The sequence below is a fragment of the Periplaneta americana genome, chromosome 8 (assembly GCF_040183065.1).
Source record: "Periplaneta americana isolate PAMFEO1 chromosome 8, P.americana_PAMFEO1_priV1, whole genome shotgun sequence".
NCBI lineage: Eukaryota > Metazoa > Arthropoda > Insecta > Blattodea > Blattidae > Periplaneta > Periplaneta americana.
In genome coordinates, this window is record NC_091124.1 from 8,642,067 (window position 1) to 8,660,838 (window position 18,772).

The following is an 18,772-nucleotide window of genomic DNA, read 5'->3' on the forward strand; positions in this document are numbered from 1 at the left end:
CTAATTACAGACAAATATTGCCTATTGTGCAGGGATCAAGATGTAAATTTAAATAAAAATCATCTAATGGAATGCATTCAACCAGAAGGTGATAAACAAAACGATAACTCAGTCCTTTACTGAAAAATTAAGGAGAAAATGGTTACCAATAACAATCCTATATATCTATTAGAAACCAACCAACCAACCAACCAACTAGCAATTCATTCATTATTTTAAAATTAATTTTGTGGCTGTTTTTCTTCTTTAATGAGGCTATGAAAGATATTCAGATAGGGTCCTCGGGATGATGATTTCAGTCATATCTCAATTTCTGAATAAATTCACTATAATTCTTAAGTGCACAAGTCTATGGAAAACTACTGCTTCATGTAACACCATGGGCCTCTATGGTGCAATAAATTCTACGCAACAACTAACCAACATGAATATCTGGAATTGGCACGAACTCCTGGCATCAGGCCAGACACTTGATAGAAGAAGACACGTTGTTTAACAATCATGAACAATGCAGTATTCTCCTATACTTCGCAGGTTACAATATTTATACCACGGTTACAATTTTATCAGATATTAAAATATCATATTCGTCATCGTAATCTTCACAGCCATTGTCTTCATAATCATCTCCTTAATTATCGTCTTCGCAATCTTCATTTTAATCACAATCATCTTAGTAATCATTATCACTGTCATCTTCGTAATATTTATAATCATCGTCGTCTTCGTAATCATCTTCATAACCATCGTTGCCTTCGTGATCATAGTCATCGTCTTCGCAATCATAATTATTGTATTCATAATCATCATAATCATCGACGTCGTATCATCATCGAAAAATCGAAAAATCGAAGGAGAATTGGGAGGAAAATTTAAAAGGTACGCAAAACGCGTCCTTGCAAGGGGTTGGGGGCTGTACAAAACTAAATATGTGAGCTCCAAGCCTGTTGGCCACTAGTCTCACTCCGGGTTATGCTGCTCCCCTGAAGGAGCTCTAGAAATTTTTGAAGGGGAAGCCGAAATTGGACGTAACCTCTTAGGTACCACATACGCGAGGGGGGCTGAGATTGATCAATTGATCACGGAACGGGGCGAGGAGGAGTTGGCTGGTGTTTGCCGTTAGGATGGCAAGACGCCGTCATCTGTTGTTCGATGACAAAGCATGTGAAGGCCGTCGGAAGAAGCGCAGTGAAATCTAATCTGCAATTTGAGAGGTCCCTGTCCTTTCAATTTGCGACTTATTGAGTGACCTCGTATATTTAATAGACTATTAATATTATCTGAACTAGGGCATACATCATTTATAAAAAAGGTGGAATATATATGGGGAAGGGCATATAGGTCCGTGGCCCATTTCTTATAGGGCTCATCCCGACATTTGTCTTACGCCTGAGGAAAACCACGGAATACCTTAGGCAGGATGAGTTGTCTCATATAAGAGACTAGCCAATTTGGCTATTAAGTAGGAGGTGATTGTTGTCCTGAGCCTTGTTGAATCGTCTCAATTTTGAGACAAGCCATTTGGCTATATGATGGCTCAATTACGAAGAGGGGAGAGAGATGTAATTAGTTAATTATTTTAAGTAATAGGGAGATTAATGGGGATATGAGTGCAGGTCCGTGGCCCATTTCTTTTAGGGCTCATCCCGACATTTGTCTTAGCGCCTTAGGAAAACCACGGAAAAACCTTAGGCAGGATGAGTTGTCTCAATATCAGAGACTAGCCAGTTGGCTCCTAGGTTGAATGACTCTATGAATCGATGGATATATACTAGCCAATTGGCTCTATGATAGTTCCATCGATCAACAAAAGTAGATATTGGTAGGGAGGGATTTTGTTTAGCCCAGTTAAGACAAGGTCATTTTACAGCGGTTGCACTATCCAAGGAGTCTCATGGAGTTGAGTCGTGGCTACCAAAACCTAAACCTATCATCATAATCGTCTTCTTTGTAAACATAATCATCGTCGTCTTCGTAATCATCTTAATCAACGTAATCTTAGTGACCAAGCTTATCATCTTCATAATCATCATGATTATCGTCTGAATAATATTATGACAGTCGTTTCCGTAACCATCATAATTACTGTGATCTTCGCAGCTTTCATTATAATTATCGTCGCCTTCGTAATCATCTTGATCATCATCGTCTTTGTAATCATAGTCGTCTTCATAATCATCAACAAAGTTCTCGTAGCAATAATAATAATCAACGTCGTCTTAGGAATCTTTTAAGTGTGGTCGTCTTCGTAATCATCATGATCATCATTGCCGTCTTCGTACTAACCATCATAAGCATCACCAACATCCTCGTAAACATAATAATCATGATCATCTTCGGAATATTATCATAATTATTGTTTTAATAAAATCATCATTATAATCGTAATTATTAACGTCTTCGTTATCATAAGAATCGTCTTCAGAATATCATAAGAATCGTTTTCGGAACTATCATAAATTATCGTCGTCTTCATAATCATCATTATCATCGTCGTAATGGTAATTATTAACGTCTTCGTTGTCATAATAATCTTCGTCTTCGGAATCTTATAAATTTTATCGTTATCTTCGTAATCATTATGATTACTATCGTCGTCTTCATAATCGTAATCATTTAACGTCTCAGTTATCATAAGAATCATCGTCTTCGGAATGTTACCATAATTATCGTCTTAATAATCATTATAATCGTCTTCATAATCGTAATTATTAACGTCTTCGTTATCGTAAGAATCGTCTTCGGAATATTATCATAATTATCGTCGTCTTTATAATCGTAATCATTAACGTCCTAGTTATAAGAATCATCGTCTTTGGAATATTATCATAATTGTCGTCGTCTTCATAATCGTAATCATTTAACGTCTCAGTTATCATAAGAATCATCGTCTTCGGAATGTTACCATAATTATCGTCTTAATAATCATTATAATCGTCTTCATAATCGTAATTATTAACGTCTTCGTTATCGTAAGAATCGTCTTCGGAATATTATCATAATTATCGTCGTCTTTATAATCGTAATCATTAACGTCCTAGTTATAAGAATCATCGTCTTTGGAATATTATCATAATTGTCGTCGTCTTCATAATCGTAATCATTTAACGTCTCAGTTATCATAAGAATCATCGTCTTCGGAATGTTACCATAATTATCGTCTTAATAATCATTATAATCGTCTTCATAATCGTAATTATTAACGTCTTCGTTATCGTAAGAATCGTCTTCGGAATATTATCATAATTATCGTCGTCTTTATAATCGTAATCATTAACGTCCTAGTTATAAGAATCATCGTCTTTGGAATATTATCATAATTATCGTCGTCTTCATAATCGTAATCATTTAACGTCTCAGTTATCATAAGAATCATCGTCTTCGGAATGTTACCATAATTATCGTCTTAATAATCATTATAATCGTCTTCATAATCGTAATTATTAACGTCTTCGTTATCGTAAGAATCGTCTTTGGAATATTATCATAATTATCGTCTTTATAATCGTAATCATTAACGTCCTAGTTATAAGAATCATCGTCTTTGGAATATTATCATAATTATCGTCGTCTTTATAATCGTAATCATTATCGTCCTAGTTATAAGAATCATCGTCTTCGGAATATTATCATAATTATCGTCTACTAAATCATCATGATTATCATCGTCGTCTTCATAATCATTAATGCTCTCGTTATCATAAGAATCATCGTCTTCGGAATCACACAATTTCATCGTCGTCTTCATAATCAACATGATTATCATCGTCGTCTTCATAATCGTAATCATTAAAGTCCTCATTATAAGAATCGTCGTCTTCGTAAACATCATGATTATCATCGTCGTCTCCATAATCGTAATTAACGCCCACGTCTTCATAAGAATCACCATCTTCGGAATACTATCATAATTAATCGTCGTCTTCATAATCGTAATCATTAAAGTCCTCGTTATTATAAGAATCGTCGTCTTCGTAAACATGATTATCATCGTCGTCTCCATAATCGTAATTAACGCCCACGTCTTCATAAGAATCACCATCTTCGGAATACTATCATAATTAATCGTCGTCTTCATAATCGTAATCATTAAAGTCCTCGTTATTATAAGAATCATCGTCTTCGTAAACATCATGATTATCATCGTTGTCTCCATAATCGTAATAATTAACGTCCACGTCTTCATAAGAATCATCATCTTCGGAATACTATTATAATTAATCGTCGTCTTCATAATCGTAATCATTAAAGTCCTCGTTATTATAAGAATCGTCGTCTTCGTAAACATCATGATTATCATCGTCGTCTCCATAATCGTAATAATTATTGACCACGTCTTCATAAGAATCGCCATCTTCCGAATACTATCATAATTAATCGTCGTCTTCATAATCGTAATCATTAACGTCCTCGTTATCATAAGAATCATCGTCTTCGGAATCATAAATTTTATCGTCATCTTCGTAATCATTATGATTATCATCGTCGTCTTAATAATCGTAATCATTAACGTCTTAGTTATCATAATAATAATCGTCTTCGGAATCTTATAAATTTTATCGTCGTCTTCGTAATCATTTTAATCATTGTCGATTTCGCAGTCTTAATCGTAACTATCATCTTTGTAATCAAAATGATTATTATCGTCGTCTTTGTAATCATGATCATCGCTGTCTTTGTAAACATAATGATCATCGTAGTTGTCTTTCTAATCGTCATCTTCGTAATCATAATCATCGACTTTGTAATCATTATGATCATCGTCGTCTTCGTAATAATAGGTATAATCAACGTCATCTTCGTAATCAATATCATAATCGTCGTAGAAAAACATACCACCACCACCATTACCACTATCGCAATCATTCTAACCTTCACTTCCTCCTCTCATCTGTCATCTTGATATTCTATTAATTTCTGAAAGCAAATTTACTATGAAATCCTCAAAAATAGTAAAATCAATGCCATTCATAGATGTGCACTTTCTCTTCTTCTGCACTTGGTTTAAAAAAATATCTATGAAATTTACAACTGGAGTATTCTACGTTAAAAAATAAAAAGATCCACCTTACCATGATCAGAAGAATTTTTAGCTTTCAACTCCAGCATTCGTACAATTGATTCAAGACTTTCAATTTTTCCGTGTAGTTCCTTTCTTTCGTCTTCACCCGCATCTTCGAGTTCCAGCAATTTCTGCAACATTGAAGGAACATGTTAGCGTGCTGGACAGTCAAGTACAGGAATTGCTTATGATAATACAGAATTATTTTTTTTACAGTTTTCAGTTAGTGCTGCACGAACACAGTCCTGAGCAAAGAGAACATGGCTATGCAGAAGTTACTGGCACAACACATAGATACAGCACAGTCTAATATATACAGTCGCGAAGCTCAATACGTAGTAAATATGCAAACATTGGGTAGTTGTTCACCACTAGGATCGCTAATATCGCCTCATTACAGGCAATGCAAAATAGTACCGTCACAGTCTATTGTTTCTAGCACCTCAAAACTCAAGCTTCGTGACTGTATATAGCAGACTGTGGATACAGTATCTAATTCCAAATTCCACACTATTACTGACAGTACCGTAACAGCTACGGCACAGTCAGATTAATTACATCTCACTGAAACAAGTCAACATTTTATTAACAAAACAGCCTTTCTATATTTCTTTCTAATGGTCAAATTATGTTTGTAGTAGACTATATTCTATCCAAATTGATCACTCCCCTGTCATTCTCATTTTACCATAAGTTCATTTGGTCTTTATTCTATTGTGTATTGTGACTTAAATTAAATATGTCATTTAATAAAGAATTGTCCACCGGTGTGGAGTAACAGTTAGCAGGTCTGACCATGAAACGAGCGGGCCCGGGTTGAAATCCTGGTTGAGACAAGTTACCAAATTGAGATTTTTGGGGTTTTCTCTCAACCCATTAACTTTCGGCGCATGATTCTGGACTCATTTCACTAGCACTATCATCTTCATTTCACTCAAACGCTAGAAAACCATCGCAATTAATAAAGCGTTGTAAAATAAACCAAATAAAAAATAAAATAAATAATTATATTATCTTACTTTATTTCACAATCCATATGCTCATAGATGATATACTGAGTGAATTACAGTACTTATAAATCCTAAAAACTGATTTTAACTTACTGCAGCCCGGGGAAGCAAAACGGAACTCAGAAACCCTCGCCCATGTCCTTTTCGCTTACACTGTCTTATAAACAAATACACAGTAGCCACTGTGCATCAGTGATACATTTCAGGCGACCAGCGAGAACCTAAGTTCGTAAAAATCTTATACAATCCGTCACTGAACAATACTTACTTCCTGTGTACTCGTCTCAGCCGGGAAAGGTGAAGTGGGGAATTAAGGGGAAATCTGCAGTGCCTCTATCGAGTTAATAATGCCCGGGCCTGTTAATATAATTAAATTTAAAATGTATTAATTCCAGTCTGCTGTCAAAAAATCTGGAAATTAGAATTTATATAACAGTTATATTACCGGTTGTTCTGTATGGTTGTGAAACTTGGACTCTCACTTTGAGAGAGGAACAGAGATTAAGGGTGTTTGAGAATAAGGTTCTTAGGAAAATATTTGGGGCTAAGAGGGATGAAGTTACAGGAGAAGGGAGAAAGTTACACAACGCAGAGCTGCATGCATTGTATTCTTCACTTGACATAATTAGGAACATTAAATCCAGACGTTTGAGATGGGCAGGGCATGTAGCACGTATGGGCGAATCCAGAAATGCATATAGTGTGTAAGTTGGGAGGCCGGCGGGAAAAAGACCTTTGGGGAGGCCGAGACGTAGATGGGAAGATAATATTAAAATGGATTTGAGGGAGGTAGGATATGATGATAGAGACTGGATTCATCTTGCTCAGGATAGGGATCAATGGCGGGCTTATGTGAGGGCGGCAATGAACCTGCGGGTTCCTTAAAAGCCAGTAAGTAAGACAGTTGCCGGCAATGTGCACCTGGGTCAGGCGAGTCCATTTAGTTACGCCAAGGGGTGTTTGGGTTAATCAGATGCTTGCCCTCAGAGTGATCGGATGTCATGCATGCGATAGAGCGGTATGTTTCGAGTACAGTTAAGCTATACTGCATTCCTTTACTGACCGCTCGCCCTTATCTCTACTCCGGAGCTCTCCCCACTACTCCTATTACTTCTTCTCTTTCGCGTCGTCGAGCTATCAGGACTAAATATCGGTCTGTACTCGTCTCAGTTGGGGAAGTGGAGTGGGGAGTTCAGGGAAAATCTGCAGTGCCTCAATCGAGTTAATAGTGCCCAGGTCTGCTATTGTAATTCGAATTAAAATGTGTTTAATTCCATGTTACTTTTTAGTCGTCCATGAAGGGTTGTATACCTTCCATTACATTCGACGTTCGTGGGTTCAAACCTAACCAAGATCGTTTGAGTTTAGATGAAAATATAATTATAAACGAAGGAATGAATAATTTTAAGGGAAAAATTATTCCGGGGCCGGGTATCGATCCCAGGACCTCTGGTTGAACGTACCAGCGCTCTGCCAACTGAGCTACCCGGGAACTTCACCCGACACCGTCTCAACCTTTCCCTTTATATCCACACAACTCGCGTGGGCTGACAAAACGCCAGAGACCCACATCGAGTGCACACAAACTCTGTGTGACTTGGAATTGTGGTTTTCCGTTAACGTACACTGTCACGTATATATTATCCAAATCTAGTCTTTCAGGTAAAGCTTCCTGTGAAGCAGATTTGAATAATTTTAAGGGAAAAATTGTTCCGGGGCCGGGTATCGATCCCGGGACCTCTGGTTGAACGTACCAGGAAGCTTTACCTGAAAGACTACATATGGATAACGAAGGAATGGTTCCGAATAAGAAAAGGTGTCTTCCAGCAGAAAGCTTTACCTGAAAGACTAGATATGGATAACGAAGGAATGGTTCCGAATGGTTCCGAATAAGAAAAGGTGTCTTCCAGCAGAAATCTAACTTGCCATAATTACGAAAGTGTATCAAATTTTAACACAAAACATTTCATTTTATGATATATAAATTAAACTATTTCGCAAGTTACGTATTTTCTAATATATATATACTTTTTTTTTTAGCTATAATACATTAATTTGTATTTAGGCCTATGTATGGGGCTGCATGGGCCTAGTTTTCGGACAGCATATTCGTAGGAGCGGTAAAATTTTGAGGAAAGAAAAGATCAACTAAAATAAATGTTCGATATTTTCCTACTTCGCAGATGCCTGCTTTACATAGTAGCATATCGCTGGTGTTGAATAGCAAGCTCGTATGTTAAAAATTAACCAAGTCTTACTTCAAAGCATGGACACATATTTAACAACAAGGCATTTAAATACATCTTATGTCACACATTTGTTCATTTTCAAGATATTAAATTTATTTTTTTTCGCTCTCTTGTAAAATTGTTTTTTTTTTTTTTTACATACGAGGTTGCTGTTCAACACCATCGATATGCCAAATTGCTGTCATATGTCTTTTTATTATTATTTTTTCTTTTACAGTTTGACTGCTAAATGTTTAAGATTTTCGTAAGTTTGCGGGGGGCGCAATTTTTTTTTTCTGGCATACCTAAATATGGGCCTGCATTACTATCTTTTTTATCGTCATTCCCCTTCTCTCCCCGCTCAAAAAAATTCAAACAGAATTTTGTTATGGACAGTTCTAAGATACAATGATTTTATTGTTAGTAGTCGAATGATTAATCATCAGTCATCACTGTTAGGTCCATGGTTAGCGGTTCAAATCCTGCTATGGATGAAGGAGTTTTGAAGACAATGTGATTTCATGTCTGCCCGATACTGAAGTTGTTATATCAATTGCATTTAACTTGGTTAACTAGTGCGGCAACAACAACAAGCAACAACAGCCTCACACCTTAAATATCGACGTCCTACCAGTCCCCCTTGTACAGATCAATGGAGTCATCAAAGAGCCAATTGGCTGGTCTCCTGATCTGAGAAAAATCATCAAAGAGCCAATTGGCTATTGCCGTAAAGATTAATCCCTACGCGTTCGAATCTTCAAACAGCCAAACTGGCTATTACCGTTTCGTGCCTAGACTCCTCCTCCTAGTTGGTACCATCGCGTCTCTCCTCCGGATCAGGTCGCTGTACTTCTGCCCCTCCCCCCCCCCCCGTATGTTGTAGCTAATCAATTACGTCCATTTTCGGCTTACCCACTGGAAATTTCTAGCGCTCCTTCACTGGGGCGGCGAAACCCGAAGTGAGACAAGTGGCCAAGAGCCTTGGAGCTCACATATTCAGTTTTTCACAGCCCCAACTCCCCCCTTGCAAGGACGTGTTTTCACGTACCTTTAAAGTTTCTCCTCCCACTTCCCCCACTCATTCATTCAGTCTCAATGCCAGTTCCTGATACACACAGCAGATCTCTCCGCACACGTGTACCACGCCACTGAAGATGTGCACCGGAGTAGTGAACGAAACGTTTGGTTGTAACACCGACAGACCACGACCCTCTAGCCCGGAAAATACGCATCCTACTATACAGAGTGTCTACGAATTATATTATTATGAATTATCATGCAGAATTGTAGAGAACTTGAAACTAAACAAGTTTTGAAAATATTGTACAAGTCGAAAGAACACGAAGCTACAGAATTAATAAGAAAACACGTGTAAGATATAATATTTTTACTTGTCCTTCAATTTACACAGTTACGTTAAATGTTCAAAATCACTATCACCAATCTCGACGCTAAGACGAAGGCGTCGCAAGATTCTTTGTCGTGTGTGCTCGAAGACGCCAACATTACGCCTAATATCCGCGGCTGCTGCAGTAATTCTGTCGATGAGAATCTCTTCAGTCTCAATAGGTGTTTCATAAACAAGGGTTCTCATGTAATCCCATAAGAAGTCTACCGGCGTGAGATCTGGCGATCTAGGAGGCCATGGTACAGGTCCACCTAGCCCAATTCAAGTATAATCGCGGGTACTGTCTAGATGATTTCATATCTTCTGAGCAAAATGAGGAAAAGCTCCATCGTGAAGAAGTAACATTTTATCATTTCATTTCTGTCTGCAAAGGGTACATCTTCCAGTCCCTTAGAAATGGATAAAACTTTTGTGCATTGAGTCATGTTTTATATTCCGTACACGCACGGTAGAATGGAAGTTTACGATGAATCTTTCGAGCTTCCCTACTGTTCCGAAAGCAGCTCCGCAGGCGAAATGAATGTCGGTATATTCAACTGAGGTGTACCGCTTCATTCTACCGTACGAACACAAATGACTCGCAAAGCTTGGTGACGTAGGATTCAGTAACGATTTCAACTAGTTTCCTAACCACGTAACAGTTGAGTGCGCTGCTTAATTTACTATGAACTTAATTACGTAATTTCGTAAGAACATGCTTCCGACTTAAACAGTATTTGCAAAACTTGTTTAGTTTGAAGTCCTCTACAACTATACAATTGGGGAGGTAGTTCATAGACACCTTATATAAGTTGATGCTTTTTTACGCAAGTTATAACCTATGTTACTTCAGTGTCTTATAAGTGAATGAAACATACCGACTCGAGAAACCACGTGGCTATATTTGCACATAAGAATAATAAAATTAATCAGGTCAACTTTATGAACAGATTACTTGTAGAGTCAGCATCTCTATTATTGGCAATAATGAATTTTACAAAGATTCTCACATCAAAAAACGAAATTCAACACTCCCAGACTTGAAAGAATACAATGTCTTAGATGATGACTATAACTGGAAGTATTGGGGTCAATTGATACCCACTCATGCTCACTTCTTTAAGGTGACCTGCCTGTTAAGAAGAGTGATTTGCATAATTTTACAAACGTAATGATGTCTAAGCAAAACATTTGACAGTATTACCGAAACTGGGACACATTTACAGAGATGCTGTAAGCAGAGTTGTATTGGGAGACATTCTGCCGTGGAAGAGTACGAATATAACACAATTAATAAAATTTAAAACTTGAGCATGCAATTATGTGTGAAAAGATGCATTGTTAGCTGAATAGCAAAGCGTCAACTTCTTACGCTGGCTACCCAGTTCGAATCTCGGCGGTCCGGCGGGTCCAAATAGACTGTGGACAAAGACAGTGCTTGATGGTAAGTTTTCAAGAGGTAGTTGCTCCCGTTTTCCCTACCGGCATTTCACTATTGCTCCTTTAACCATCATCATGGTGTTATTTGGAACGCCTCCCATTATACAGGGTGAGTCATAAGTATGTTTGGAAAATGTGTGAGCGTGCTCCTGGATCAAAAATAAGAACAATTCCTTATATGAAAATTTGACGGAAAATGCTTATTTATTGGAAAAAATAGTAATAGTGACTTTTGTTTTCATAAGTATCTGATCATATTATTGTGTTGTTTTTGTTTTGATTTTATACAAGTGTTTGTTTACAAACAACACAATGACAAGACAATAGTACATTGTTTTGGTTTTGATTGGACGCGGTGATTCAGTGTCTTGGCCACTCAAATCACCAGACCTCACCTCATTAAATTTTTATCTTTGGGGTCACTTAAAGGCTGTCGTCTATGCGACATCAGTGAATGATACAGGGGAGCTATTGCAACGTGTTGAAAATGCATGTCAATTGGTCCGTGATGACAACATGGTGTTTGAGCGAACTCGCCAGTCGTGTGTACGTCGTGGAGAGGGACACACTGAGCACCTTTATAAACGTTTCCAAACATGCACTTGTGACACAAAAAAAGAACAAAAAGAAAGTACGACCATTTTTCCACTAAATAAACATTTTCCGTCAAATTTTCATATAAGGAATTATTCTTATTTTTGATCCAGGAGCACGCTCACGCGTTTTCCAAACATACTTATGACTCACCCTGTGCAAAGAGAGCAACATTACGGGGCAAAAAAAAAAATACAGTTCCCTACAATACGTCGCTCTTAAGAGGGGACGCCGTGGTCAATGACGCAAAGTCAACGGACGCTAATGAATAATATTTACATGCATATATTTTAATTTTCAAAGTTAATTTTTTCGTTACTTCTCATAATGCGACGGCAGTACGTATGGATTATGTTGCTATCATGTTTCATTTTCTTCTTTTTTTTAATAAATTCATGTATCATTATACAAATTTTCAAAACATAATTAACTTACCTATAAATAGTTTCTGGCAAAAAAAAATGCGATTACAGTTTGGGGAATGCAGTGTTTTTTCAAAAGCCTCCCATGAAAACTAACATTTAGTGACTTACGTAGGCGTTCATTTAAAGCCAAAAAACTTCTAAAATGGTGGACCATGCATAATCTGCACATCATTCAGCTCAGACTTATATTATCATAACTGAATAATTTCAAGGAAAAATTGTTCCGGGGCCGGGTATCGATCCCGGGACCCTTCGCTCAGCGCGCGAACACTCTACCGTTTGAGCTACCCCAGGAACTATACACGACACCGTCACAATTTTTCCTTTTATATCCACACTACTCACATGAGCTGACAAGACGCCAGAAATCAACTGTGAGTGCACACAAATACTGTGTGACTTGAAATTGTGGCTTTCTGTTAACGTACCTCCAGTAACGAATGTAGCTCAATCGGTAGAGCGTTCGCGCGCTAAGCGAAGGGTCCCGGGATCGATACCCGGCCCCGGAACAATTTTTCCTTGAAATTATTCAAACCTGCCTATACATTCGTTACTGGAGGTACGTTAACAGAAAGCCACAATTTAAAGTCACACAGTATTGTGTGCATTCACAGTTGAGTTCTGGCGTCTTGTCAGCTCATGAGAGTTGTGTGGATATAAAAAGGAAAAACTGTGACGGTGTCGTGTATAGTTCCTGGGGTAGCTCAGTCGGTAGAGCGTTCGCGCGCTAAGCGAAGGGTCCCGGGATCGATACCCGACCCCGGAACAATTTTTCCTTGAACTTATTCAAACCTGCTTTACAGGGAGCTACTACCTGAAAGCCAGATTTGTATAATTATCATAACTGTACAAAGATCTAAACAAACACATTTATCATTTTTAACATTTTAGTATGTTAACATGTTTCTTTTCACGAACTTTCTAATGATAAATTAAATTTTCCAGACTTATGCAGTGACAGGTTTCGGAATGTAGCCTGACTTGTAATATCTGTAAGAACGAACAAAATGCAGTGCCACTGTTAAGTTCAGGTTAGGTTAATTCCATTTAGAAGTAAGTAACGCATTCAAGAAATAATTAATTTAAATGCGTACCATGACAAGAACAGGGTTCGGGCCAAGCTTGGGCCTTAAAGAGATGCAAATCCTTTTTTTTTTTCGTGAATTATATACTGATTAAATAAATAATATGGAGATTTTAATGCATGCACAATTAGATGTCCACCCTACACCCATCCAGAACGGAGGACTACAGGTATCGTTATTGTTTAGTTCGAATTCGCATTTGTCTCGTCTCTACTCTGTCATAGACACAGAGCATTGATTGTTTTACCTAGGAGTCTGGGAGATTACTCTTTCTCATGCTCCTATCGGAGTAGTAATCTCTCGCAGCTGTTTCTAACCCCTGTGGCCTCTGCTTTATCTGCCAGTCTTGGGTTTTGGGTCGGGCTCGGGTGATATAAGCTAATCTCGGGTTTCGAGTCTGTTTCAGATTGGGTCGACCCATGCAGACCCATGCAGATCTCTACCGTGAGGTAATCTGATAATTATGTGTAAAACGTGTTTTAGCCATGTTGCCTATCTTGACTTGAAGAGACTCCACCCCTTCTTATCTGACATTGATATCTCAGGTTCCCGTTCACTCTACCTACACTTTATTACATTTCTATCTCTGTAATGTTTCTTATGCAAGCTATCATTTCCTTTTTATGGAATTGCAGCAGTTGTTATCTCGCTGTTCCTTTAATTCAGTTTACGAACAAGTGGTTGTACGTAGTTATATTTCAATGATATTAAGTACTGATCTGATAGCTTATGTAACTTATCATAATCATCGTTTTAGATTTATACTTGAACTCCTTGCCAAAATAGAACTCCTCTTCATATGATAAATTTGTTCCTGAAATCTATTAATTTTCATTATAATTCCATAAGAAATGTCTTGAGATTGTACTGAACTTTTGGCATTTATACAAGTTTTCAATGTGAACAAAATATATTAAAAATCATCTTCACTGTAACAGACTTTCGAAACCTGGCAGTCTGGAAACGAGCTACACATTTCTGTCTGTTCGAAACTAGAGATGCTATCCACCTTCCAATTTTAAGAAAATTGCCCTGTATCCCAGCAATGCTTCATACAGACAGTCGAGTCCTGATTTTATTATAAACTATCAAGATGTCTGATTTTATCATGCTTATAGTAAGCAATAAATCTGCCAGCAGATGACAAAAATCGAGCCATCTGATCTAGGTAATGTTACATACATGAGAAAAAATGTTGTGATCATTCCATTTCTTCCATCGATATGCAAAATCTTTGCTAATCTCTAGCATGAACAGATAACATCTTAAAATAGAGCTATGTTTCTTTAGAAACATTTTGTCACAAGCAGTCGGTCTTTGTTCGATCATTGTTACATTCCTCGCTTGCTGAGTTGTCATTTTGATAAAAGGTTGCAAGAAGCTGCAGAAATACTAATGAATTCGCTGTTATCAGCACAGTTTTAGAAGAGCTCGTTAAACAATATAAGCCATCGACGGATGAAAACTAAGATTATTTTGCAAAGTCACCTGTTGAAAATTATGAAAGTGTTGTGTGGCAACCAATTCCTACCCAGGTTCTGTAGTTCATCGCGTGTTTTAACAAGAAATATTAGGGCCAATGTGACTCTTAAGCATCGTAATATAAGTAACAAACTTAAGACCAAATGAAACAGACTGTAAGTTCAAACTGTGAGAGGTAACTTCTTGTTACACTAAACTACCAGATGCTGTGAAGTTACATAGATTTGTCTGGAAGCAGCAACTTATGAATGACAGGAAGTATAGTCTCGTGTGAATTAATCGGAACAGAACAATAACGCAACATTTTACATGTTTTCATGCATTTATTAATCAATTACTTAGTTTTATACGTTCAATTCCACAATTTGGCATCGACTCTGCAAGCTTAGAATACACAATTTTAAGTTCATCATCATAAAACCACACTCGAATTAAAGATGCTATCATGAGTTTTGTGGAACAAAGAATGAAAGTCTCTTTTTGCAAATAGCCACATATTCTCTACAGCAGCGTTTCTCAAACTGTGGTCCTCAAGGTCTGTCCTTGTGGTCCTCCAAAAAATACAGAAGAAAAAATAAAATTAAAACGAATTGTGTATCACACTATAACTTAAAATCTCAGCGTTTGGAAATGACACATGGCAATCGAATGTCACTTTTTCTTCCAGTACTGACATTTTATCAAATTTATTACCCTACCCGTCTATCGACTTCTCACTCTAGTCTCATCAACAAAAGAGGGATTTAAAGTACTATACACGAGCGCTGCTCATTCGGTCTCAAATTTTGTTAATACTACTGTATCTTCTTTTTATATTGCTTGTATTATTTTATTTGTATTTCTCTTTGTTTGTTTTGTAATTATATTTCTTTATTCTGTATATTTGAATTTAAATAAATAAATAAAAAAAATAAAACTGTAGATTAAAGTCAGTTGAAAACGTGGTGTTTCTCGCCATCTTTTCTCTGCACATCTGGCACCGCACCTGTAACCCAGCCAGGGACCACCGAATTCATAAAAAAGGACCAAAGTACCGAATCTTAATTCAATTTAAAAATATAAGTATACTGGTATTAAAATATGCTATGAAAATGATAAATTGGCTTTCGAAGGGAACAAGAGTAGATGGTCCGCGGAACTGTTGTGACTTTAAAAAGTGGTCCCCACTTCAAAAAAGTTTGAGAAACGCTGCTCTATAGGATTAATGTCAGGAGAGTTCCCTGGCCGTTCAAGCACACGAGCACTGAAGAATTTCTTTGAAATGTGGCAAGGAGCTAAATCTTGCTGAAAAATTCCGCCACCAAGAAATCTTTTCTCCAGTTCAAGAACAGCCCTCTCCAGCAGTCACTTTTCATCATGTCTTCAAGAGGAATTAAAGGTTTTGGCCTTTCATTGGTGAAACACCCCAAAAACATCTTCTTTACGGGGTGTTTACAGTCTGCCGCAAATGTGCTCAAGTTGCTGGCTCATTATTAGCTTGGTGCACATACTGAACTCTTTGTTCTTGCACTTCGAAGTGACACTCATCAGAGAAAAGAACTTTTTTCCAGTCTTGTATTGTCCAATTCTGATGAGCACACGCCCACAAGAGGAGTTTCTGGCGTAAGAACTTGTTTCTTCACAGGTTTTCGGGCTTTCCTTCCACCTGCTAAAAGTCTACGACGAACACGAGATGCGTGTAGATTCACTCCCCTTTCTCCCACAGGAGTGAGCCAGGGGTTTATAAGGACAAAGCCGTCATCAGTTGGTGTAGTTTTCTTTTTCCTGTCACAGTTCCCCTTTTCCTTTGGTGCATTGGAACCAGTCTGTTTGTGTTGCTCTACACCAACACTAACTTTTCTAGCTTGAAATTATTTTGCGTCATGAAATTATTTTGTGCTAATGCCAGAATCGCACTTCGCTTCCCGGGAGTCTTATCTATTGAAGAAGGAAATTTACAAATCTCACAAGAGAATTATAAAACTAGACCACATAAAAATAAATGCACATTTGAACTGAAACAACCTGTCACACAGACCAATTCAACAAGCAACAATGGACAGAGAGCACAGGATTTTCCATAAGCATATTGCTAGCAAATGTTTCGGAAAATGAAGAAAAAATTACCTTGTTCCGATTAATTCGCATGGGACTATAGAATGCATTACTTTAATAATTATTTTTATTCAACACAACTGTGTATACATCTATTCAACTTTTCAGCCATGTATTTGTTCTGAGTCCACACCTGTGGCGTAACGGTCAGCGCTTCTGGCCGCGAAACCAGGTGGCCCGGGTTCGAATCCCGGTCGGGGAAGTTACCTGGTTGAGGTTTTTGCGGGGTTTTCCCTCAACCAAATACGAGCAAATGCTGGGTAACTTTCGGTGCTGGATCCCGGACTCATTTCACAGGCATTATCACCTTCATTTCATTCAGACGCTAAATAACCAGAGATGTTGATACATCGTCGTAAAATAACCCAATAAAATAAAATAAAATAATTTGTTCTGAGACCTGGCTAGGACCTCGCAGTTTGAAAGGTGACTGTGAAGTATCGATGGAAACAGGAAGACTCCGAGAAAAACCTTGAACACCCATTTTCTCCACCACAAATTCCAGCCTGATCCAGACGAGGATCGAACATGGATCGCCATGATGGAAGACAGAGAGGCTAACCATTTGGCCAAGGACATTATTATTATTATTATTATTATTATTATTATTATTATTATTATTATTATTATTTATGACTGCCAGACAAATTTTACCGGTAGTCACTTGTAGACACCCTTGCTAACAATGAAGTCTAACTGAAAAGTTACAGTACTGTTGTTTTCGGTAAAGTTGTATCAGTTTACCAGATTAGAACGTTTACTAAAACATATGACCGATTGCTGGCCCGAATTCGGAATATTTTCAATTAATTTCGTCAGCCAAAAATACTGTATATTGCCATTGACATTCATGTAGTCCTTGAAAGAAATTTTAATTTACATTGTTTGTTAATTTTTTTATGTTTAATTTTTAATAGCAAACCACAATTACTTCGGGGTCCTTTACTTATGCAGTCATGTTAAAAATTAATAGTGCATTAGTACATTAAAAGATTTTCAGTGTAAGTCAACATGAGAACTATACTGGAAAGTACGTAGACGAATGACTTTGTGTCAAGTGTCCAGGCATTAAATTAAATAAATAAAATTAATATTCATTGTTTTGGTACAGGAATTTCCGTCCATTAGTCATTCTCTTCGTTTTTTATGACGATTTAATTTAAGCTACTTTTTACGCAACACTTTTTATGGATTTAACGGCCAAAAACAAATGAATATATTGTTGCAGCTCTTCTGAAGCTTAGTTGAGTAATTTCCCTAGAATAAAGTCTACATTGTTAATCTTTTTTTTTTCTGAGTGACGAAACCTTCCTTGTACATACTGTTATAAGGACAATATTTAATTTTAAATATATTTAAATACGAATCCCTACAATAAGCCTCGGAATAGGACTGATTCTCCGGCACGACCACAGCAAAGGAATAAGGTTTTGAGATTTGGCACTTGGAACGTAACTAGTCTTTATAGAACAGGAGGGGTAACATTAGTAGCAAAAGAACTAGCTAGATATAGAATAGACTTGGTGGGAGTACAAGAGGTTAGGTTAGATGGGAATGGCATGTCACAAATAGGAGATTACTTGTTGTATTATGGGGAATGAAACAATAATCAATTAGGAACAGGATTCTTTGTTCATAAAAGAATAACATCAGCAGTAAAAAAGGTCGAATTTATCAGTGACAGGTTATCATATTTAGTACTTAAGGGTAGATGGTGCGACATCATAATTATAAGTAAGTATCAAAGTTATCTCATATCATTATTCACACATAGCAAGAGATCTTAATTCTTTCAGACTATCTCCCGTCTTAGTTGCCTCATAAGTGGTGCCTTGTTGGTATCATTTGAGAGATTCAGACTTGTCTTCCGACAGTTGATTAAACAACAACATATCAACTGGTATGGTTATCTAGCGTCTGAACAATATGAAAGTGATGGCAGCAAAATGAGTCCACAGTCCAACA

The 18,772-nt window shown here is 37.3% G+C and overlaps 1 protein-coding gene across 15 annotated transcripts in view; it reads right to left on the minus strand.

The window, feature by feature from the left end:
- Positions 1-18,772, minus strand: part of syd (JNK-interacting protein syd) — a 154,912-nt gene that overhangs the window by 130,427 nt on the left and 5,713 nt on the right. For all 15 annotated transcript variants that reach the window (XM_069832348.1, XM_069832345.1, XM_069832339.1 and 12 more), the window contains exon 2: positions 5,073-5,193. In XM_069832348.1, coding sequence (XP_069688449.1) covers positions 5,073-5,193 — 121 coding nt within the window. The remainder of the gene's footprint in view (positions 1-5,072; positions 5,194-18,772) is intronic.